Source organism: Martes martes, assembly GCF_963455335.1.
Source record: "Martes martes genome assembly, chromosome: 13".
Lineage (NCBI taxonomy): Eukaryota > Metazoa > Chordata > Mammalia > Carnivora > Mustelidae > Martes > Martes martes.
In genome coordinates this window covers 68,838,553-68,861,120 of record NC_137901.1, presented here as the reverse complement: position 1 = coordinate 68,861,120, position 22,568 = coordinate 68,838,553, and the positions used below count along the sequence as shown (strand labels likewise).

General features: G+C 52.7%; 2 protein-coding genes across 6 annotated transcripts in view; one reads left to right on the top strand and one right to left on the bottom strand.

Annotated features, from left to right (window-relative positions):
• SFI1 (SFI1 centrin binding protein) overlaps positions 1-20,211 on the top strand; it is a gene marked incomplete at its 5' end in the record, with an annotated part of 92,227 nt that extends 72,016 nt beyond the window's left edge. The window contains 17 exon segments of the mRNA XM_080820882.1: positions 7,361-7,442; positions 7,765-7,943; positions 8,969-9,044; positions 9,514-9,609; positions 10,051-10,127; positions 11,150-11,252; positions 12,355-12,451; positions 15,056-15,216; positions 15,608-15,682; positions 16,280-16,354; positions 16,485-16,661; positions 16,732-16,994; positions 17,675-17,779; positions 17,876-18,107; positions 19,210-19,544; positions 19,767-19,878; positions 19,961-20,211. Of these exon segments, the coding sequence (XP_080677008.1) occupies positions 7,361-7,442; positions 7,765-7,943; positions 8,969-9,044; positions 9,514-9,609; positions 10,051-10,127; positions 11,150-11,252; positions 12,355-12,451; positions 15,056-15,216; positions 15,608-15,682; positions 16,280-16,354; positions 16,485-16,661; positions 16,732-16,994; positions 17,675-17,779; positions 17,876-18,107; positions 19,210-19,544; positions 19,767-19,878; positions 19,961-20,065 (2,350 nt within the window). The 3' untranslated portion in view covers positions 20,066-20,211.
• Positions 20,141-22,568, bottom strand: part of PISD (phosphatidylserine decarboxylase) — a 42,888-nt gene continuing 40,460 nt past the window's right edge. For all 5 annotated transcript variants that reach the window (XM_080820884.1, XM_080820883.1, XM_080820886.1 and 2 more), the window contains 3 exons: positions 22,410-22,556; positions 22,010-22,170; positions 20,141-21,411 (listed from right to left, as the gene is read on the bottom strand). In XM_080820884.1, coding sequence (XP_080677010.1) covers positions 21,187-21,411; positions 22,010-22,170; positions 22,410-22,556 — 533 coding nt within the window. In that variant the 3' untranslated portion in view covers positions 20,141-21,186. The remainder of the gene's footprint in view (positions 21,412-22,009; positions 22,171-22,409; positions 22,557-22,568) is intronic.

Sequence of the window (22,568 nt, the reverse complement as noted above, 5' to 3'; positions counted from 1 at the left end):
GGATTTAGTTTGCCTTCCCTTTTTTTTTTTTTTTTTTAACATTAAGACGGAAGCACAAGGGTGCCTGGGTGGCTCAGTGGGTTAAGCCTCTGCCTTCAGCTCAGGTCATGATCCCAGGGTCCTGGGATCAAGTCCCGCATCGGGCTCTCCACTCATTGGGGAGCCTGCTTCCCCCCCAACCCTGTCTGTCTCTCTGCCTACTTGTGATCTCTCTCTCTCTGTAAAAAAAAAAAAAAAAAAAAAAGACGGAAGCACAAATCACCCATTTTTTTTTTAGAGTTGATTTTATTTTATTTTACTTTTAGCAATCTTTACACCCACTGTGGGGCATGAACTCACAACCCTGAGATCAAGAGATTCATGCTCCTACAGCTGAGCCAACCAGGCATGTCCACCCATTCTTTTGTTATTGGCAGGAAATTATAAATTTTAAATCTTTCTCTTGTGAAAATTTTAAGCTGTAAGGTTTCCCTCCGCTTTAGCTTTATCCCACAAATTCTGATATGCTGTATTTTTATTATCATTCAACTAAAAATATATTCTGATTTCCTTTGTGACTTCTTTCTTGACCTGTGGTTTACTTAGAAATACGTTATTTGAGGGGCACCTGGGTGGCTCAGTGGGTTAAGCCTCTGCCTTCGGCTCAGGTCATGATCTCAGGGTCCTGGGATCGAGCCCTGCATCGGGCTCTCTGCTCAGTGGGGAGTCTGCTTCCCCCACCCCCCGCCTGCCTCTCTGCCTGCTTGTGATCTCTCTCTCTCTCTCTGTCAAATAAATAAATAAAATCTTTTAAAAAAAGAAATCTGTTATTTAATATTCAAATAGGAATTTTCTTGATACATTATTGTTTTTAATTATTATTTAATCCATTGTGGCTAGAAAACACCTTATATAACTTCAGTTTTTGAAATGTATTAACATGTTTTATAGCCGAATATATGTAATCTGTTTTGGTGCACCTTCCATGTGCACTTCATTTTTTCCCATGTGTACTTTAAAAGGATATTTATACTATACTTGTTGGATACAGTGTTCTATAAATGTCTGTTAGGACAAGTTGGTTGGTAGTCATCTTCAAATTTTCTGTACCCTTACAGGTTTTTGTTTGTTGTTGGGTTTTGTTTGTTTTTTTTTCATGGTTATTTCATATTTTATTGGACTGATTGCATTTCACCATTTGAAACATAAAGCTAACATAGGACTAAGAATGTAGAATAGGAAAGTGGGAGAAACCATCCACAAATTTGAGTCAACTTGAAAGGTCCATAAATCTTTGTGTTTGAATTGAAGGAAAAATTTGTTCAGAGCTGAAGAGAGGTCCTTGGTTTTTAACAAAAATCTCCTAAAGCCTTTATTAATACAAGAGTCAGTTTATGGAAAAACTCCGAATTGTGCAAAATCCATAAGGCAGGAGAAATGGGCAGGACAGAAGGACATGGGCAGTGGGGGCAGCCGGTCTGCAGGCAGGATGCCTGGGCTGGAGGCCACGCCTCAGGTCCAGGACCTGTAGGTAGAACCAGGCTGGAAGAGAACTGTAGAGGCAGAGGTTAGTGTGTTCACTCAGTCAAAGCCCTGGCTTTCCAGTCAGTCTCCAGGATGCAGATGCTTTCCTCAGGCAAGGTATTTGTTTGTTTTTAAAATATTTTATTTATTTATTTGAGAGAGAGAGATAGCAAGAGTGAGCATAAAGCAGGGTGGGAGAGGGAGAAGCAGGCTCCCCACTGAGCAGGGAGCCCTGTGTGGGACTCAGTCCCAGGACCCCAGGATCATGACCTGAGCCAAAGGCAGACAGTCAACCAACTGAACCACCCCCCACCTTAGTTTTTTTGTTTGTCTACTTTTTCTATCGATTACTAGAGAGAAGTGTTAGAATTCTCTAGCTATGATTATGGATTTTCTATTTTTCCTGGTAATACTACCAGTTTTACTTCATGTGTTTGGAATCTCTGTTATTTGGTCCATGTACAGTTTAGATTGTTATGTTTTCCTCATGAACTGTCCCTTTTTATCATTTTGAAATAAAACCTCCTTATTTTGGGTAGTATTTCGTTTCTCAAAGCCTGCTTTGACTTTTATTAAAATATCCTCAGCAGGGACGCCTGGGTGGCTCAGTTGGTTGAGCTGCTGCCTTCGGCTAGGGTCATGATCCCGGCGTCCTGGGATCGAGTCCCACGTCGGGCTCCTTGCTCGGCGGGGAGCCTGCTTCTCCCTCTGCCTCTGCCTGCCACTCTGTCTGCCTGTGCTCGCTCCCTCTGTCTCTGACAAATAAGTAAATAAAATAAAATCTTTAAAAAAAAAAATCCTCAGCAGCTTTTTTTGTATTTACAGTTTATGTGGTTTACCTTTCCCTCTATTTGTCTTCATATTTAATAAAGCTTTCCTCCTATGTCTTATTTTTTTTTATCTAGTCTGACAATCTCTGCTTTTTTCTTTTTTTTAAAGGTTGATTTATTTATTTGAGAGAGAGTGAGCAAGTGAGCATGAGGGGGTTGGGATGGGGAGAGGGAGAGTCTCCCAGGCAGTCTCCACACCAAGCATGGAGCCCAGCTTGGGGCCTGATCCCATAACACTGAGCTCATAACCCAAGCCAAAGCTTGGGTTGAGTCATATGCTCAACTGACTGCACCACCTAGGCATTCCTGACAATCTCTGCTTTTTAATTAAAGTGTGTGGTTCATTTACATTTAATGTAATTGGTGTGGTTGGGCTGAAGCCTACCTTTTTTGTTTCTCTGTTTCCCCTTTTCTGCCCTGTTCATTTAGAATCTTTTAATATTACATTTTATTTCCTGCATTGGCTTTTTATACCTTTTGTATTTTGTATTTATCATTATTTTATTTTATTTTTAAATGTTTTATTTATTTGACAGAGCAGGGAGCGAGAAGAGAGCGCACAAGCAGGGGGAGCAACAGGCAGAGGGAGAGGAGGAAGCAGACTCCACACTGAGCAGGGAGCCCAATGCGGGGCTTGATCCCAGGACCCCGGGATCATGACCTCAGCTGAAGGCAGACACTTAGCTGACTGAATCACCCAGGTGCCCCTCTTTTGTGTTGTTTTTTTTAAGATTTTACTTATTTATTTGACACAGAGAGAGAACACAAGTAGGCAGAGCAGTAGACAGAGGGAGAGGGAGAAGCAGGCTCCCTGCTGAGCAGAGCCTGATGTGGGGCTCAATCCCAGGACTCTGGGATCATGACATGAGCTGCAGGCAGATACTTAACCGACTGAGCCACCCAGGCACCCCTCTTTTGTATAGGAATTAACAATACACATTGTTAGACTTATTACAGTTCTACTTAGTTCTGTTGTACCACTTCATGTTAAATATAAGAACATAAAAACAGTAAAATTCCTTTCCTCCCCATCATGTGTGTTTTTTTTTTTTTTTATTTGATAGAGATCATGTGCAGACAGGCAGGCAGAGAGAGAGAGAAGCAGGCTCCCTGCTGAGCAGAGAGCCCAGAGCAGAGAGGCCAAAGCTGAGCAGAGAGCCCAATCCCAAGATCCTGAGATCATGACCTGAGCCGGAGGCAGAGGCTTTAACCTACTGAGCCAACCAGGCGCCCCTCCTCTCCATCACTGATAGTATTTCTTGTCATATATTTTTGCCCATGTAATTTTTGCTTTAGACAGAATTCTTTTTTAAAAATTAAGAGATTAAAAAAACAATCTTTTATATTTACCCACATATTTTCCATATCTAATATGGAAAATTGTTTCTTCCTATAGATGTGAGTTTTCATCTATATGCTTTTGTCCTTTAGCATCTTTTTTAAAGATTTTATTTATTTATTCGTCAGAGATCACAAGTAGGCAGAGAGGCAGACAGAGAGAGGGGGAAGCAGGCTCCCCACCGAGCAGAGAGCCCGATGCGGGGCTGGATCCCAGGACCCTGAGACCATGACCTGAGCTGAAGACAGAGGTTTAACCCACTGAGCCACCCAGGTGCCCTGTCTTTTAGCATTTTTATACTATAAGTCAGCTGGAGAGAAACTATCTCAGCTTTTGTTCATGGTTATTTCACTCTTGGTCTCATTTTTAAAGGACCTTTTCCTGGATATAAAACAATGAGTTTCTCTACCCCTCACTCCTCAATCAATCAATCAATCAATCTATCTGTCTATCTTTATTTATTTTTTTTTATTTATTTATTTATTTATTTATTTATTTTTAAAGATTTCATTCAGGAAAGAGAAAGTGAATGAGCACAGGAGGGGGCAGAAGGAGAGGGAGAAGCAGACTCCCCATTGAACAGGGATCCCGATTCGGGGCTTGATCCCAGGACTCTGAACCAAAGGCAGACCCTTAACCGTCTGAGCCACCCAGAAGCCCTTCCAAGTCTTTTAAAGACGTTCTTCCCTTGTCTTCTGGCCTCCATTATTTCTGGTTTAAAGGCACCCATCATTTGTATCATTCTCCCCCCACATGTAATCTGTCTCTCTTCCTTTGCTTTTAAGATGTTTTTATTTATCTTTGGGTTTTTGTTTTGTTTTATTTTAAAGATTTTATTTCTTTAGGAGCACCTGGGTGGCTCAGTGGGTTAAGCCTCTGCCTTCGGCTCAGGTCATGATCCCAGGGTCCTGGGATCGAGCCCCGCATCAGGCTCTCTGCTCAGCAGGGAGCCTGCTTCCTCCTCTCTCTCTGCCTGCCTCTCTGACTACTTGTGATCTCCCTCTCCTTGTCAAATAAATAATTAATATCTTTTTTTAAAAAGAGAGGAGGAGGGCGCCTGGGTGGCTCAGTGGGTTAAGCCGCTGCCTTCGGCTCAGGTCATGATCTCAGGGTCCTGGGATCGAGTCCCGCATCGGGCTCTCTGCTCGGCGGGGAGCCTGCTTCCCTCTCTCTCCGCCTGCCTCTCTGTCTGCTTGTGATCTCTGTCTGTCAAATAAATAAATAAAATCTTAAAAAAAAAAAAAAAAAAAGAGGAGGAGAGGGAATACAAGCAGGGGGAGTGCATTTCCAGAACTTTTCATCATCCCAAACAGAAATTCTGTACCCATTAAACACTAACTTTCCATTTCCATCTATTCCTAGCCCTGGGAACCTCTAAACTACTATCTGTCTCTGAATTTGGCTATTCTAGATGTCTCATATATGTGGAATTGTGTAATATTAGACCTTTTGTGTCTGGCTTATTTTACTTGGCATAATGTTTTCAAGGTTTATCCATGTCATAGCATGTATCAGAATTTCATTCCTTGGGGTGCCTGGGTGGCTCAGTGGGTTAAGCCTCGCCTTTAGCTCAGGTCATGATCCCAGGGTCCTGGGATCAAGCCTCACATCTGGCTCTCTGCTCAGCAGGGAGCCTGCCTCCCTTCCTCTCTCTGCCTGCCTCTCTGGCTACTTGTGATCTGTCAAATAAATAAATAAAATCTTAAAAAAAAAAAAAAGAATTTCATTCCTTTTTATGGCTGAATAATATTTCATTGTATGGATATACCACAGTTTGTTCATCTGTATGTTGATGGACACGTAAGTTTTTACCTTTTAGCTATTGTGAATAATGCTGCTGTGAACACTGGTGTACATACATCTCTCTAAGTCTCTGTTTTTCATTCTTTCGATTGTATACCTAGAAGTAGAATTACTGAATCAAATAATTCTGTGTTTACTTTTGAGAAGCCACCAAATCATTTGGTTCTTTTTTGCTTTTGGTTCTATTTCTCTGCCAAGATTCCCTGTCTGGTAACTAATTTTATTCATCCTTCTTTTAAGTACACACACTTTAATAACTCTTTCTAAGTGTTTGCTGATTCCAGCATTTGGGTCATTGTTTTTGTAGACAGCTGTTTTTCCTTTAAAGGGTTTTGCCTTTTATTCTGGTAGGCAGTGATTGCTCTTTATTCTCGTGATTCCTGTTGATCCTATTGAGTGTGGTTCTCTTCATTCTTTGTGTGTGTGTGTGTGTGTGTGTGTTTTAAGATTTTTTTTAAAAGATTTTATTTATTTAATTGACACAGAGAGATCACAAGTAGGCAGAGAGGCAGGCAGAGAAAGAGGGGGAAGCAGGCTCCCTGCTGAGCAGAGAGACTGATGCGGGGCTCGATCCCAGGACCCTGGGATCATGACCTGAGCCGAAGGCAGAGGCTTAACCCACTGAGCCACCCAGGCGCCCGTAAGATATTTTTAAAGTAATCTCTATACCAAGTGCGGTGCTTCAGCTTACAACCCTGATATCAAGAGTTGCACGCTGTACCATGTGCCCCATGTGTGGGTCTTTTTTTATTTTTGTCTTCAGAGTTAGGGCATGGCACTTATTCCTGAGGCCACCCTTTCTGAATTCTGGGGTTCCCAGCAAAGTTTCTACATTCAGACTGGACCAGAACTCAAATCTCCCAGCCCTTTCCAGTTTCTGGTAATCTCCATCCAGCAGTCAGCCCTGAAGAGGCCACTCTGCTAGATCTCACAGAGCCTGCTTGTATAGCCTTACTTGTGGACCGGGCAGACTCATAGAGAAAGTGGGGTACATACTTGCAGAGTGTGCAAGGTGTGGGTGAGCATGCCTCTGAGGTCTCTACGGGTTCAGGAAAGCCACAGGTGCATACAGTCCTTCCCCTGCAGTCTTGAACTCTGTTCTCTGCCCCAACTGAGTGAGACTGTCCTGTTCTGCTTGGACTCGGTGGCTCTGCCCCCGGTGTTCAGAACGTGCCCTCAAGGCAGAAAGCCTGGGCGGCCACGGGGCTCACCTTACTTGCTTCTCAACTCTAAGGATCACAGTCTATTTTGCCTCTTGTCCAGGCCTGAAAACAGTTGCCTCGTGTATTTTGTCCCATGCTTTTGCCAACGCACAGCTCCTAGTGGCTGTTGACCAGTTGTCCCAGTGCTGCATTTGCAGGCCTTCGCATAATTGCACTGAGTGGAGAGGCCGAGGCAGAGGTGACAGAGCAGTGGTTCTCAAACCTGTCTCCCTGTCTACCTCATGTGGAACGCTTCTTTTAAATACTGTTTCCTGGGGCCCACTTCAGACTTGATGGTTAGCTCTGGAGACCTGGCCTCTGTTTTTAACCACTTCCCCTAAGGATTTGTGTAACAGCAACCAGGCCGGTCAGCCCGGACTAGAAAGGATTTCACTACTGACCATTGAGCACTGTTGGTATTTCAGTGTTATTCATACTGTGCAAATGCTTGGCTGACACTGGAAACAACTTGGAGAGTACTGGGTTGTTCATGGGGCTTTTTGGCTACTGCTGTCTGCTTTCCTTCTCTTTCTCTTTCCTTCCTCTCCCATCTCAACTTATTCACCTCTTAATAGCCTAAGGAAAAAAATCCCAATTATTTGGAACTTCTCATTCTTTTTCATAGTGATTTTGTTTTATCTTCAGTGCTTTGTTTCCCGTTATTGTTATTATTATCTTTTTAGGGAGATGTTGGAGAAGCAAGTATTTGCTATTTGGTGGCAGAAGATGTTTCGGCATCGAGAAAACCGCTTGGCGGAGAGGATGGTAAGTGGCCGTCCGTGAGGAGGTGCCTGGAACGGGCAGGACTTGCTTTAGACTTTGCGCTCACTGTCTCCTCTGCTCAGGACGTTGCCCAGACCCACATTGCAGGGCGTCCTGCCTGTGACCAGGACTCACAAGGCAGGGCAGGGCCTGGGGCATCTGTTGCCCTTGTCAGTGGAGTTTACATATGACTTCTGGGCCAGGGCAGCTCGTTAATGGCCATCTCTTTTGCCTTGGTCAGTAATTGTGGCCTATAGACTCTTCCTGGCTTCTGTGCCCCCAGCTGCTGGACTGACTCTGTTCTCTCCCTGCCATCCTGCCCCAGGCCATCCTTCACTCAGAGCGGCAGCTCCTGCAGAGGTCCTGGTGCACGTGGCACCAGCGGGCAGCAGCACAGCACCAGGAGCGGCAGCGGACAGCAGCGGCCTGGGCCCACCGCCGCCACCACCAGCTCAGGAGGGCTTTCTGCATCTGGAGAGACAGTGCCCAAGGGCTCAGAACAGAGTGAGGGGCCGCTTCTGCCCCTGAGGCTCTTCCCCTCTCAGGCCAGCTTTGACCATAGTGGTAGACTCTCAGCTCTGAGTGCCTTTCGGAGGGTTTTGTTAGCCTAGACCCTGGTTTTAAGTTCCAGAAATTTTGCCTGATACAGTCTATACAGAACCAGGGCTATAGTGGGAGGATCCTGGGGTACCTCATGGAGCTCCCAGCCTCAGGGACTCGACATGCTCCAGACATGCTGGACATGTCTGGGGACAGACGTGCTCCATGGATCTGAGGTCCTACCCACTGGATGCATCCCGCTCACTGGGTGGGGCCCAGTGTGACCACGTCCAGAAAATAGACTGATGAACCCGTTTCAGGATAGCTGAGCACCAGGACCAGCAGCTGTGGCCTAGGGGCAGGTGGTGGCAGTTTTTACCACACCATGTGGTTGGAGACAGGGCAGGGCAGACAGCCCACATGGACACAGCAGACACTGTCCCGCTTTAATGCTGTTCTGCATCCACTTTGTGCTGTGAGGATCTCCCCACTCTCAGATTCTGGCCACCTTTAATCTCCTGAGTCGCCAGCACATGAGTGTACTTCAGTGTACTTGAGCCCTGTCAGGTTGGCTCCAAGAATTTGAGTAGATGCTCACTTTCCTGAGGGGAAAGCCCAAATCCTTTGGCAGCTCTTCAGAGGTCTTTTTTTTTTTTTTTTTTAAGATTTTATTTATTTATTTATTTATTTGAGAGCATGACTGAGAGAGCATGCACACAAGCAGGGGCAAAGAGAGAGGGAGAATCAGGCTCCTTGCTGAGTAGGGAGCCCAACCCAGGGCTCCATCCCAGGACCCTGCGATCATGACCTTGAGCCAAAGGCAGACACTTAACTGAATGAGCCATCCAGGTGCCCCAGAGAAGGTCTTGATTCCTCCCTCCCCACTAATTTAAGAACCACTAGGCAGGGGCCCGGGACTGTGAGGGGTGTGTGTGGAAAGAGCCCTGGCCGGGTCCAGGCTGCAGTGCTGACTCCAACCCTCCCCACAGGAAGGCGGGCCTAGTGCTGGCTGCAGAGTTCCACTCCACACGGCTCCTGCACTGGGCATGGAACAGGTGGAGGGAGGTGAGGCTTTGGCACAGATGCCACCACGTGTGGTTATGGACAGGTGGAGCTGGGTGTCAGCATGACTCGGAATGGACATGTGGGCTTGTCTTCCGCCCCTCGGCAGCCACCTGCCTCTGAGCATGGGAGACAGGCTGGGCAGCAGAGGGGCAAGCACTAACCTGGTTTCCTGAGGTGATTGGCTCAAACTCCCATGTTCTTTGGTTCCCGTCTGAACTCACTGAACCTAAAATTCTTGGTCTAACCATTTGCAGGCATCCTACTCAGAGTAAAAAGTGTGTCAATTGCCACCATGGCTTGAGCGTTTACCCTGAGTCAGGCTCTTGCCCCATCTGATCCCCACAAAGCCCCTGAGAGATACCTAGTCATAGATGAGGCCTTGGCGGGGGGTGGGGGGGGGCAGGTGAGAACCCCACAGGTGAAGATGGCGGCATGGCTGAGCCCCTCCCGGCCCTCCCTCTGTCCGCAGGGCCTGTCTCTGCGCACTGCGGAGCAGCAGAAGCTGACGCGCGCCCGCCTGCACCACAGGCGCACCTCGCTGCGGGGGGCGCTGCGCACCTGGGTGGTAGGGGCTTCTGCTGGTCCCTGGGTCGCCCCTTGCCTCGGGCGGGATGGGGGGGCGGGGATCTTGTGTCCCTCCCTCAGTCTCCCTGACCCTCCGGGAGGAGTCCCGCGAGCCTCCGCGTGCCCAGGACGGTGGGTCTCTCGGCCACGGGGCTGAACTCTGGCATCCTTGCTCGGCAAAGTAAAAACGAGTGCCCTCTGGGGGGCCAGACTCCACATCAAAGTGACCCCTTGTCCAGGAGGCCAGTGGCCTGACTTGCTAGGTAAGGACTTAGCAAGACCATCCTCTCTGTTGTCCAGGCACTCTACTGGCGTGGGACTCAGAGCTCTAGACCAGTGTCCACCTCCAGCATCGCACCCCCTGGAAGGAGGGCCCCAGTTGAGGGAGGGACAAGGGAGGGGCCTGGGCCCAGCGCCTGCCAGTCCTCTCGGTCTCCCACAGACTTACCAGAGCCAGGTTCGGAGCATCCTCCAGGAGGTGGTGACCAGGGAGAGGCAGCACAAGGGGCGGCTGCTTTGGTGAGTCTCCCCGGCATCTCCCACAGGGCCTGGGGATCAGGGTGCCCGCTCCAGCCCCAGGCAGGGCCAGGTGTCTGGACTGGTGTGGAGGGAGGACAGCCCAGCTCCTTGCACTGCTCACAGCGTTGCTGGGCTTTGCCATAGCAAGCACTCCATTCTTGGGTCACCCTGTGTCTGGAAGCTGCTGTGTGCAGACTGGGGCCTTGAGGAGGCAGCTGTAAACCTGGGCATCTGCGAGAGCTCCCCCTTGTCTTGCTCCTGTTGACACTCTTCCCTCCCCTGCAAGACTCTGTGTCTCCCGCTCCAGAGCTGCAGGGACCCCCTGTGCCTCAGCCTCCACTCAGTTGCCTCCCTGCTTGGCTCTCCAGGCCTTTCACGGATTCCAGAGGCATCTCTCACAGCCTTGGAGGTCACTCACTCTCTCTGTTCCAGCTCCTGCTAAACCAACCTCTCGCGCTCTCCTTCCCGGCAGGCCTCCCTCATTCCACTCTTTTCCTCCCTCCGTATTTGTTCAGCACATGGTATTCCAGGCCGCCTGTGGGAGGTGGGCCTTGTGGACTTACCGCTTCTGCCCTCCTTCAGGGAGGTGCCCATCCAGCCCCTCAGGCAGAGGGAGTGAGAAAGATGGAGTCGCTGAGCAAACTCTGCAGCAACTGTGGGGCTGGGGCCGACGGCCCTTCGCCACCTCCCGTCTCTCTGTGCCTTACTGTGGCGTGACTCACCTGTACCATCACTGCCTGGTCACCACTGTGTGTCATGTACATGCACAAGGACATGGTATTTGGTCTTGTTCATCGTGGTGCCCCTGGGGTTCCCCCAGTGCCTGGCACAGAGCAGGGGCTCACCAGCCCTGTCGAGTGTGTCACCATAAATATGGCTGTTGGTGAGACTGATATTCTTAGGTCCAAGGAGTCTGTCCTCAATTGAGGAGTGGGCTGAAGAAGCCGGAATGACTCACAGGAACCTCCCCCATCTCATCCGCACTGGTGACACCCTCATCTCCCTGGCCTGTGTTCCTGCAGGAGTGTGTTCCGTCGCTGGAGAGAGAACACCCTGGCCCACGTGCATGAAGCCCAGCAAAGCTCCCGAGCACACGCTCACTACCGGCGAACCTTGTGTTCCAAGGTGAGGCCTGGGGAGACCAGCTGGTTGCCCAGGAGAGTTTGGGACCTTGCTCCTGTGAGGGGGTCACCCCGAAGCTAGGCACCGAACAAGGAACCCAGGACATGGGCTCACTGACCCTCCTCCATGCAGGTTTCGTTTATTTTTTTTTTACTGGATTATGAACCAATATCCGTTAAAACAAAAACACAGTGAGCAAACTGGTTCTTACCAGAACCAGTACTTCCTACACATGTGGAATTTTCCGCTGGGACAAACTATGTCAGTGTGGCCCTCTTTCTCTTCATCTGTCAGAGGATGTTCACTGTGGCTGATTTTATGGCTGCAGAGGCTTTCTTGAAAGTGTAGAGCACCCCGGGAATGTGAGACTGCTGGTCATCGTCCGTGGAAAGTGGCCCCAAAATGCTACCCGTGGGGCCTGTCCTACGTGCTGCAAGAGGGAGGGCATGCCAGCTCACGACCTTGGGAGGAAGGCATATTACGCAACAGGGTAGTTCAGAAATGAAGGGACAGCAGTGGTCCCGGTACTGGAGGCTCTTTTAGAGAGAAGGATTTTTGCCAGGAGCTCTGAACAGCAGCGGTTCTCCTGCTGGAAGGCCGGGGGAGACTGGTCCTGACAACTCGGAAGCCTCCAGTGGGTGAAGAACTGTGACAAAGTCAAGGCCTAGTCTGCTGTCAGACTTGCTTGGCTTCCAGCTGGGAAGGGAGGCCTTTTTTGCAGAGAATGGAATTTGTGCCTAAGAGCCAGCAACCCCGGCTGCTTGACTTCTTTGTAAAGTGCTCTGCTGGTGTGATTTCATGTGTGCCTCAGTTTGAAAGGCTGCATGCATCTAATGTACAGCTTCGTTCAGCACCTAATAATGGAACAAATGCACTTGGGATGCCTTGACTTCTTGATGGCATGCTCGGAAGTTGAACTCCTATAGAACAGTCCATCGCCTGGGATACTTTGCTTCCTGTGGGGACTGGGGGCTTTGGTCTGTGGCCTGGGGTCTGTGCTGCTGGTTGGTGTTTTCCGGAACGTGTGTGGGTGCCATGTCCCTGCTCAGTCCCGCAGCGCTGGGTGTCTTGGGAAGTCAGACTCTGCTCCTCATCTGTCCCTTAGGTCCTGTTGCAGTGGCGGGAGGCTGCATCCGTGCAGATATACTACCGACAGCAGGAGGACTGTGCCATTAAGGAGGCCCAGAAGGTGCTGGATAGGGGTGAGTGGAGTTCCTGGCAGCTGGGGAAAGGGCTCTGAAGGACACAGAACTGTCTTGTGTTCCATCTCTTCCCCCTCAGTCTTTGTATTCTACTCCGTGTGAGTTTCCTGTTGCTGAGATAACAGTACCGCAGACTGGGAGGTTTCCACCAGCAGAGGATTGTTCTCTTGGCCTTCTGGAGGCCATGTCTGAAACTGGGGTGTTGGCGGGGCCATGATTCTTATGAAGGCTGGAGGGGAGAATCCTTCCTTGCCTCTTCCGGCCTCTGACAGCCCCAGCAGTCCTTGGTGTTAATTGGCTCGCAGATCCATCCCTCCATCCTCGGCCTCTGCCGGCACAGGGCTATCTGCCCTGTGACCACGTCTCTCAGAAGGACGCCAGTCCTCCTGGATTAGGGGCCCGCCCTGCTCCAGGGTGGTGTCAGCTGACTGCACTGATCATCTTGCCGAGGCACAGCAGTTCGGAGGTTCAGGATGAGGTTCCGGGTTTTGGAGGAGGGGTAACCATTCAACCCAGCATGTCACAGCGTTCTCTTCCCAGCCACTTGCCAACCAGTTGATCTTCAGGTGTAAGACCGAGGCTTAATATCTGATTCTCATGAAGGAATCAAGGGGAGGGAGTCCGCTTCCTTGTGTCGCTGGGCCCTTGTATGTTCAGGGAGTAGTGGCTTTGGGCAGCTGACTCCCTGCTGTACAGAGAGCCTGGGGAAGATGGTCAGACAGGAGCACAGATGAGATGCAGGGAAACTGAGGCCCATGGCCCTGCAGTAGGGACATGAGCGGTGGTTAGGATAAATGACAATACAACTGGAAATGAAAACAAACAGAAATTGTTTAAATCGGACTGTAGGGAAGACAGGTCAAGTTGTTGGTTTGTTCCAGGACAAAAACTGATAAACTTTGGTTTGGTTCTGACTGCACTATTTATGTGGATAAACACACATCTCTGCTTTCCTCTGGACAGAACCCTGGGGGTCAAACATCCCGCACCTACCCCACCCAAGTGTGCTTCTCTGTGTCCTCAAGCTGCCCGCCCCCAACCCCAGAAACCAGTGCTGTGTTTCCAGGTATCTCCCAAGAAAGAAGCTGAGGGGTTTGGCCCATTCTGGGGCCTCTGTTTGGGCAGAGCTTTGGCATCAGCACTGCAGAGGCCTTGCCGGGGGGGGGGTGGTGTCAGGTGGCCACAGCAGGTGTTAGAGGGGACAGGCACGGGCTGCACCCTGGACTGCAGGACCGAGGGGCAAGCAGCTCTCCCTGGAAGGTGTTGGTGGTACACGGTGGGCCCTGGGATTGTTGTGTCCTTTACAGGTGGTACAAGGATTTGGGAGACCACAAGACAAGACACTGTGTTCTCAGCACATAGCAGATGCACACTCAGTGCCTGCAGAACCATTTCTGGGCTTAGTTAAGGCCTCGAGTCTCAGGCATACCTCAGGCATACCCCGCTCGAGGGCGGGGCTGAGTGCTGGAGGAGGATGAGTTCAGGGTAACGTGTCATAAGACACCTTCAACAGAGTGTCTGATATGAGCAGGGTCAGGTGCTGGCTGTGTGGCCCCATTTAAGGCCTCTCTGAGCCTCAGTTTCCCCAACTGCAAAATGGAATCTAGTAGCTGCCTCGTGGGGTTGTCATAAGGACCCAGTGAGAAGTACACCCTGGGAGCAGTATGCAGGAAGTATCAGCACTTGGTCCTAAGGCTTCGCCTCCAGGCCTGCAAACCTGCCCTCCCTGCCCCCTCCAGCAGCTCCCGGAGGACACCCCCATTGTGGCATCAGTGCCTTAGTATCTGTTGTCTATAAAAGAAACTTGTCGGGGCGCCTGGGTGGCTCAGTGGTTTAGAACCTCTGCCTCCGGCTCAGGTCGTGATCCCAGGGTCCTAGAATCGAGCCCCGCATTGGGCTCTCTGCTCAACGGGGAGCCTGCTTCCTCCTCTCTCTGCCTCTCTGCCTACTTGTGATCTGTCAAATAAATAATAAATCTTTAAAAAAAATAAAAAATAAAATAAAAGAAACTTGTCTCAGGGCTTAAGAAAAGGGAAAGACCTAAAAGAAAAAAAAACAAAAACACTGAAGAAAGTGCTTGCTTTCCCTTGAGAGAGAATGTGGTGACACAGAAACAAAATGCATGCAGTAGCCTCCGCCTGCCTGCAGCACCCAGAATAGCAGACGCTGTGCCTCCTCCCAGGCCTGGTTGGAGCGGCTTAGACTCTCTGAGCTTGGGTTTCCTCCCAGGCCAAATAGGGCCATGGCCCCCCATTCCCTCAGATACAGCGTCTTGTCCTCCACATGTCCAGTGGGCTTCCGTGGGCCACTCCACGGGGGCATTGCAGACACGTGGCCACTGTGGACAGGCGGGTGGTTCTGGCTGATCCTTTGGGGGCACAATAGTAAACGGCACACCAGGTTCCGGCCCCCAGGGTGCTCATGGCCACTGAAGGTGGCCACAGATGTCGACACACAGCGGCCACCGTCCCCATGTGGTCGTTTCACCGAGTGGGGGCTGACACCCCAGCTCTACCCCAACACAACCTTTTCAGCTCTCTGAACCTTGCAGATTGGTTTGTAGAAACCTCCAAAAGAGTAAACTCTGACTTGGATCTGCCTCAGGTTGTCTTAGGACGTGGTTTCGGCGCTGGCGGGACCGACACCAGAGGGCGGCCCAGCAGAGAGCCCAGCTCAGGAGGGCGGCTGCACACCACGGCTGGCGGCTGCTGCTGCGAGCTCTGGCCCAGTGGAAGGCGCACCATCTGGGCTGCATCAGGAAGCGGGTGAGGCAAGCGGCGGGTCCCGGGCCAGGAGACCACCACGTGGGGAAGAGGGCGCTGTGGCAGAACCCACGACCACCAGGATGGGTGCTGGGTGGTTGGGGTCCTGCGGGCACAAGGCTGCAGGGACCTTCTGGGAAGGCTGAGGGAAGCCAGCCTCTGGGTCAGGTCTCCCCCAGGCACCAGATGGCCCAGGAGGGAAACCTGGCTCATCCTGAAGCGTGGGGTGTCAGAGCTCGATGCTCCTGCCTGGTACAGGAAGCCTTGGCTTTATCCAAGACTGTTCTTGGAGATGGGAGGACAGTTCTCTTGGGCCGAGAGCGTCTCACCACAAGGCTGTGCCCAGATGATTGGGATGCAGGGCCCTGACTGCTTTTAGCTGTTCTCTCCCCAGCTCCTGCAGAGGCAGGGTGCCCAGTTCCTGGCCCAGACCCGCAGCCGGGCCTGCTTCCACCAGTGGAAACAACAGGTGGGAGCCAACGAGAAGCCCCTTCCCCCTCCCACTGCCTCCTGAACCCACATTTATTATTTTTCATTTATTTAATCTCTATACCCAACATGGGGCTCAAACTCACGACCCCAAGATCAAGAGTCACATACTCCACGGCACCCCCACATTTAAAATTTTAAATTCCACCCTTGTCTGAGAGCACCCCCAACCCTGGTCATTTCCCGGCACTGCCCAGTTCCTTCCATCTGTGACCTATACAAACCCATCACTTCAGGGCCCTGTTTCTACAATGTCACATTAGGGTAATATCCAAAAATTAATATGAATGCATTTTAAGTCTTCACCAAGGACGTGCTAAAACACCAGGCAGGGTTGCATCATGCCCAGCAGACCTTCAGGTGCCCAGCACTCTGCCCCCACTTGCTCCCTTCCCCCAGAGCTCTACCTTTGTTCTTCCCAGAGGATCACTCCTTGGTCCACCAACTCAGCGCCCGGCAGTGCTGGGCCCTTCCCAGTGGAGGGAGGGCAGCCTTACTAGAAAAGGGTCTCGGAGTGACCAGGTCCCTGTGGTCAGAGTGGCCTCCCTGACTTCCATAATCTTTTTCTGGCCCCTAGCTGGCAAATAGGAGGCGGGAGCAGCAGGGCACAGCCCGGGCCCTGTGGTTCTGGTCCTTCTCACTACAGGCAAAGGTAACAGGGGCTCCACACCCAGCTGTCCCTGTACACCTCGGAAGAGGCCAGGGTGGGTCATGGGCACAGCCCTGGGGGGAGCCTTAAGCAGGGAGAACTGGGCGGGCCTCCTTTCCTCCTCTCTCTGGAGGTGTGGGCCTCGTGGCTGGGCTTTGTGCTGGAGAGGAGAAGAAAGAAGGCACGTCAGGAGCAGGCCATACAGGCCTACCACCAGCAGCTCCTCCGGGAGGGCGCCACACGCCTTTTACGGTTCGCAGGCGGCATGAAGGCCCTCCGGCAGCAGCTGCATGCCCAGCAGCAGGTGCAGGTGAGGGTCCCCCGCCTTCTCATGGGGAGCGGGTCAGACGCGGCACGACTTGACCAGAGGCCTGTTGCAGGCGGCTCACAGTCTCCACCGTGCGGTCCATCGCTGTGCCATGCTCTGGAAACAGAAGGTTCTGGGCCAGGACAGGGAGACTCGTTCACCCACATCCACCATGCCCAGCAGGAGAGTGACATTTGACAGTCCCCTTTCCAGCTATGTTGCGGCTGGGGCTGGGGATGCTGCCCCGGAGACCAAGAAGGCACGAGCTCCCCATGGGCCCTGGGGGGCTTGGGGCAGCCTGTCCCTGGCTGCTGGGGACCCCCACCTCCTAGAGCTGTGAGTAGCCCATCCCTTGCCTCTTCCTCCTTGCTTTTTGCCTGGAGCAGAAATTTGCACTATACAAGGAGGGAGGTCCCAGTTGAACCGTGTGGACCCCTTTCTCTAGCAGGATCCTGTCCCTTCCCATTCCATCAACCCCAAATAAAGGGACTGCAGCCTCTGTTCCTGCAGAACGTGGGGGAAAGAACATGTTGTTTTTAAAAAAGGAATCGGCTGTCGGGAAGCCCCGCCCTCACGCCCCCAGACCTGCCAGTCACCCTGCTTCTCCCCTTCCGACCAGGAAACCCCACTGTTTGTAACCTGGCCCATCCCTGCACACTGGGCTGACCCAGCTGTTGGCTCCCAGAGTGACCAACACTGCCTGAGCCTCAGTCTGCTTCCCTTGGCACTGGATCCCAACAGGGCCAGACCTGGAAGAGTGTGCTCCCCCTCTGATGTGGGAGGGGCACCTGTGTCACTGAGTAGCTGCAGAGGTCAAATGAAATGAGGCGGGTGAGGCACCCCCCACAACATCAGGCTCACTTCATTGGAATTACTGAAAGTACTCTGTGGCCCAGGCCCACTCCCCGTCGCCTGTGGACCTTAGGCCAGCAGTTTCCCTGTTTCCCTGTAAGATTGGAGGGGTGGGACTGGATGCCCTGGGTAGGTGAGAGGAACAGGCCCATTTTTCTTCCCAGCAATGATGCCCGCTCGGCAAGAAAGCAGCCTCGACGCCCACATTTCCTGCTGGAGCTGGTGCCGAGCCAGAGGCCCCTGGGGTGTGGCACCCTTGGGGGGAAAGGGTATATGGTGTGGTCCTAGGGTGGGTGGCTTCCTTTCCTTCCTGCTTCTCAGGCTGGTGCCAGGGCCTGACCAGCTCCTGTCGTCCCTCTGCTTAGGCCCAAGGCACCACAGGAATGTGACTCAGGCATGGCCCGGCCAGCAGGCCCTGCCCTGACGAGGCCTTTCCTGCCAGCGGCCTGGACAGCCCTTGTCCCAAGCAGCCCCCTGCCCCAGCCCAAGGCCCTGCTGAGTCATCCTGGCCCAAAGCTGCCCCCCGCGTTGAGTACAGGCCCAGAGCTGCTGCCCCCTTCATCCTTCATGCCATGTGTGGCCGAAGTCCCTGCCAGGGTAAGTCCTCCTGGTCACCTGGGGTCTTGTTCTTTGGTCTGGCCTTTGCTGCTCTTCTCACGCTCTCAGTGCTGTAGCTACAGCTATACTCACTGCTTCCAGAGCACTACTGGCTCAGGGAGATGGAGGGAGGCCACTCATGCCTTCATCAAGTAGAGGTGCCCCTGCCCTAGGGACACAGTAGGGAAAGGCTGCTGGGCCCCTGCTTGTGAAGCTCATGTTGCAGAGGTGGGGACCAAAGAAGAGCCCTGGACATGGATGAAGACACTGCAGATCACGAGGGTCCTGCAGGCCCAGGGGAAATATCGGGATTTTCAGTAGAAGGAGATGGGGGCTGGTTGGCAGCCATGATCCCATGGGCCAGGATTAGGTGGTGACTGTGGCTGTGGGCAGAGCCCATCGTGGGAGGCAGACTAGGCAGGACCTGCTCCGATGGGTTTGATAAGGGTGAGGAAGGAATCCAGGATGGCATTTGGACTTCTGGCTTGAATAACTCCAGGAATAATGAGTTCCTTACTGAAAGAGGGAAAATGGGGGGTGGGGGGAAGAGGCCTGCTTGGGATAAAGCCTGAACAGTCTGTCGTGAACCTGTTAAATTTGAGATAAGCAACAAGGTTCTGAGTGTGGCCCTTGGGAAGGTGGTCAGGGCTGGGGAGCAAAACTGAGAGTCTGCAATGTAGTTGTTGAAGGTAAACCCCTGGGAACCAAAGAGGTAGCCTTGGAGAAGGCGGCGGCTCCCTGGGGCATATGACAGCCAGATGGAGGAGTCTGGGCAGGGACAGCAAGGTGCGAGAAGGCACAAGTGCTCAGTAATAGAGGAGACAGCGGCAGAGTTGGGGAGGGTTGGGGATGTGTGGTCCAACCAGGACAATTGCCCTGGACCACTTTTCCTCACTGAAGTGCAGGGGCACAGCTCAGAATGGGGTGGGGGTCAAACAGCTGCTCAGGATGGGCTGAACCAGGCCCTAGGGTAGGGGTGGGACTGGACTGCACAGGTGTGGGTCCAAGACCTCACCCCCCCCATACCCCTGCAGTGGGCGACCTGGTGCCTCTCCCCCAGCCTTCCTCCCTGCTTCTGTGTTCATCTGTTCTCCCTTTACAGGTGTCTGCACAACCCACCACCTCTGGGCTGACATGCCAGGCCTCACCATCCCCAGCCAGTGTCCCTCACTCCCGCCTGCTGCTTCCTGGGGACTTCACAGGCACAGGGCCTGGGGCTGGCTCCACAGCCACGTGGGTGCACCTGAGGCCTGACAGCACTCTAAGTGCTCAGGCCACTCCCAGTACCTGGGATCCTTCCACTCAGCCTTGGCCTAGCCCCAAGGGTGGTCAAGATCCAGCTTGTTCTGTCACCAAGAGCCACACGGACCTGGAGGCTGAGCTTGAGAGCATCCAGAAGCAACTGCAGGATTACCAGACCATGAAGCAGAACCTCTGGTAAGACCCAGAACCCCCCAAGCTGTTTCCCCAGATCTGGCTGGGAGGGTCACCCAAGGTGCTTGCAGAGCTTGGTGGGGGAGGGTTGGGGAGGCTGGCAAGGGAACAGCACCACCCTCCTCGAGCCGCCCCACCCCCAGAAGTAGCAGATAGGCTGCTTCCCTACCTGGAGGCACAGCCAAGGGTCTGGCCAGGCTGGCAGCATGTGTCTCCCTCGGGCAGGTCCTGCCAGCGACAAGCAAAAAGCCTGCACCGATGGCTGGAGCTGAGCCAGGAGGAGCCCAGGCCTGAGGACCAGGAAGCAGAGCGGCAGGTGCAGGAAGAACTACAGGAGGTGAGGCCCCAGGCAGCCCTGGCACAGCTTCCCCCCTCCCCTCCCCTGGTCCCCACACAGCCTCCCCGCCCCCTCTCCCCAGGTGGAGCGGCAGATCCAGCAGCTGGCCTCTGAGCTCCAGGCCCAACGCCAACCCATCCGTGCCTGCATTGCCCGGGTCCAGGCCCTGCGGCGGGCTCTGTGCTAGTCATTGCCCCAGGGAGGTCTCAGCCCACCTCCAGGAACAGAACGCAAAGCTGCAATGAGTTTTATTTTTTTATTTCAAAAGGTTGCAATTAAATGAATTACTGTTCAGAAGTCTCCCACTTTTCATACAAAAATACTGTGCTACTGATACAGTTGAAAGAGTTCAAATGGCTTCTCCTGCAGGAGAAATTCACAGCGTCCCCGGGAAACCTGAACCCTGCCCCCCCCCCATCAGTGGCTCCCTAAGGACTGTGTACCTGTTACCTGGCGACAGGTGTTGTAGGCACTGACACCCCCTCCAATACACCAAGGCTCTTCTGCCGCCAACACAAGCCCCTGAATCAATAGCAGCAACTTACCATGTTTCTGTGGGTCTGGATATGTGGGGGGGCATTCCCCCACACACACCAGGCCACCACTACCTGCCTGTCCATTCACTCTGGACCCATTCGGGGGGTGGGGGTTCAATAACTGGTCTTGCCTACTAGAACGATGTCTTGCCACCTCTGGAAGGTCACTCACTGGGGTATGTAGAGTGCCACCCCATCAGTCCCCCTCAGAAGATGCTGGCGGAGTCAAAGATGATGTGTTCACAGCCACAAATGCAAGGAGAAAGCTCTTCCCAAACAAGCAGGGGGTGAGTTGGGAATAGAAAGCAGTTGTGTTAAAGGCCACATGGCGCTGCTCTGGGGGCAGCACAGCCTGGTCAGTGCAGGGGACGCAGAGGGGGAGGCTGAAAAGCAATGATGAGAGCAGCAAGAACAGATATAACCACTTCTGTCTTACAACAGAAATCAAGACCAACTGAACACCCAGCCAGGAGACGTAGGGTCTCCAGTTTATACAATAGATTAAAAAAAATCTCCAAAAGGGAATCTGAGATCATCTTGACCTGCACGTTCTCTTTAGATGGGAAGAGGGATGATATAGGTCCAGGGCCGACGAGGGCTCTGACCTCACCCACACCTCAGGACAGTAGGAACTAGTCACCCAGGTCCCGCCTGGTCGGACCCTATAGCCCTGAGACTGTCCCCTCCCTAGACAGCCGTGGAGGCTCCCCAAAAAGACCCTCCCATTTCTGTTAAGAAAGCTCCTTCAGCAGCCGACGTCAGGAAGAAGGCTCTAGAGGGAGCCCAGAGCCTCTCCGAACCGGATCTTCTGTCCCGCTTTCAGCTTAAAGTTGAAGTCCTTGGGAGCCTCAAAGATGAGTACGATGGTGGAGCCCAAGTTGAACTCGCCCAGGTGCTCGCCCTTGCGCATAGGGATGCCCTCCTTGTTGGTATGTGTCACGAAGCTGAAGTCATTGTAGGAGCCCTTGCTGTAGCGTGGGCTGTTCGTGTGCAGGTCCTGCAGGGTAGAGCATGTGGAGTCTGCTCCTGGACCCAGAACACCTCTGTGCTGCCTGTCCCTAACCCAGCCTGGAAAGGGAGCTGGGCACAGCGGCTTGGCCCATAAGCCTAACCAGAGTGTCCGCAGTAGAAGCTGTGAACTGGGACCCGGGGGGACACAGAGGATTCAGACCCCACCCTTCTCTAGCACCCAGAACAGGCAAGGGGCAGCCATAAGCTGATACCAAGAAAGGCAGCCCTGCCCCCCACTTCTGAGGGAAGGATGGCCACTAGCCACCCTCTCAGACACTCGGCTTCTGATCAGCATGCTCCACTCTGAGCTCCATATTCCCCTTGGGTTCCCAGCAGAAGCAAAGTACAGGCTGGGAGGTGAACGCCCTCCCTGTCCAGCCATTTCCAGATAAGCAATGATAGCATATAGGAGTGAGGGCTGGCAGAGCAGGGCCAAGCCCCTCCTTGGGGCAGCTGCTCCACAGAGCCAGGCCTGGCCAGGGACACGCTCTTCTAGAACTTACAGTCTTAACGGATCTGGCTCCATGGGAGAAGGAGTGGGGGGGACACCAAGTGGCCCAGTCCTTGGGCCTGACTCTGCTTACCCTGTCAAAGTAGATGCGTATGGAGCCCACGTTGGTAGCCCCCACAGCCGTCAGGGAGAAGAAGCCGTGTTTCCAGTCCCCAGTGAGGACCACCCGCTCGTTGTGGCAGAAGAGCTCTTTGATCCAGCGGGCCATACCAGGGTTCACAGACATCAGGGAGCCTGTGGGGGCAGAGTCACTGCCATTCCCCACCCAGCAAGAAGACCAGCCTCCCAAAGCCCCCTGTCCACCCATATCCTTCCAAATGCAGAGTGGGCTAGACCCCAGACTGCCCCCTGCTGCCCTCATGCAGCCAGACTAAAGCAGTCACCTCACAGCCTCAGCACCCCAAGTGTGGAGCCTCGGTCCCTCGACACCAAAAAGCTTAGGACACCAAAAAAATTGTAAGGCTCTGGCCAACCTGGGAAATGGCGCCGGTGGGAAACGGTCCAGTCAGTGGGGGAGTGGAAGCAGTGGTAGTCTCCAGGGGCCAGGTAGATGACACAGTGGTAGAGCTCATTCCCTTCTCTAGTGACCAGCTGGTTCCTGAAGGAGCCGCAGGGGGGCGCTGCAGGAGGCA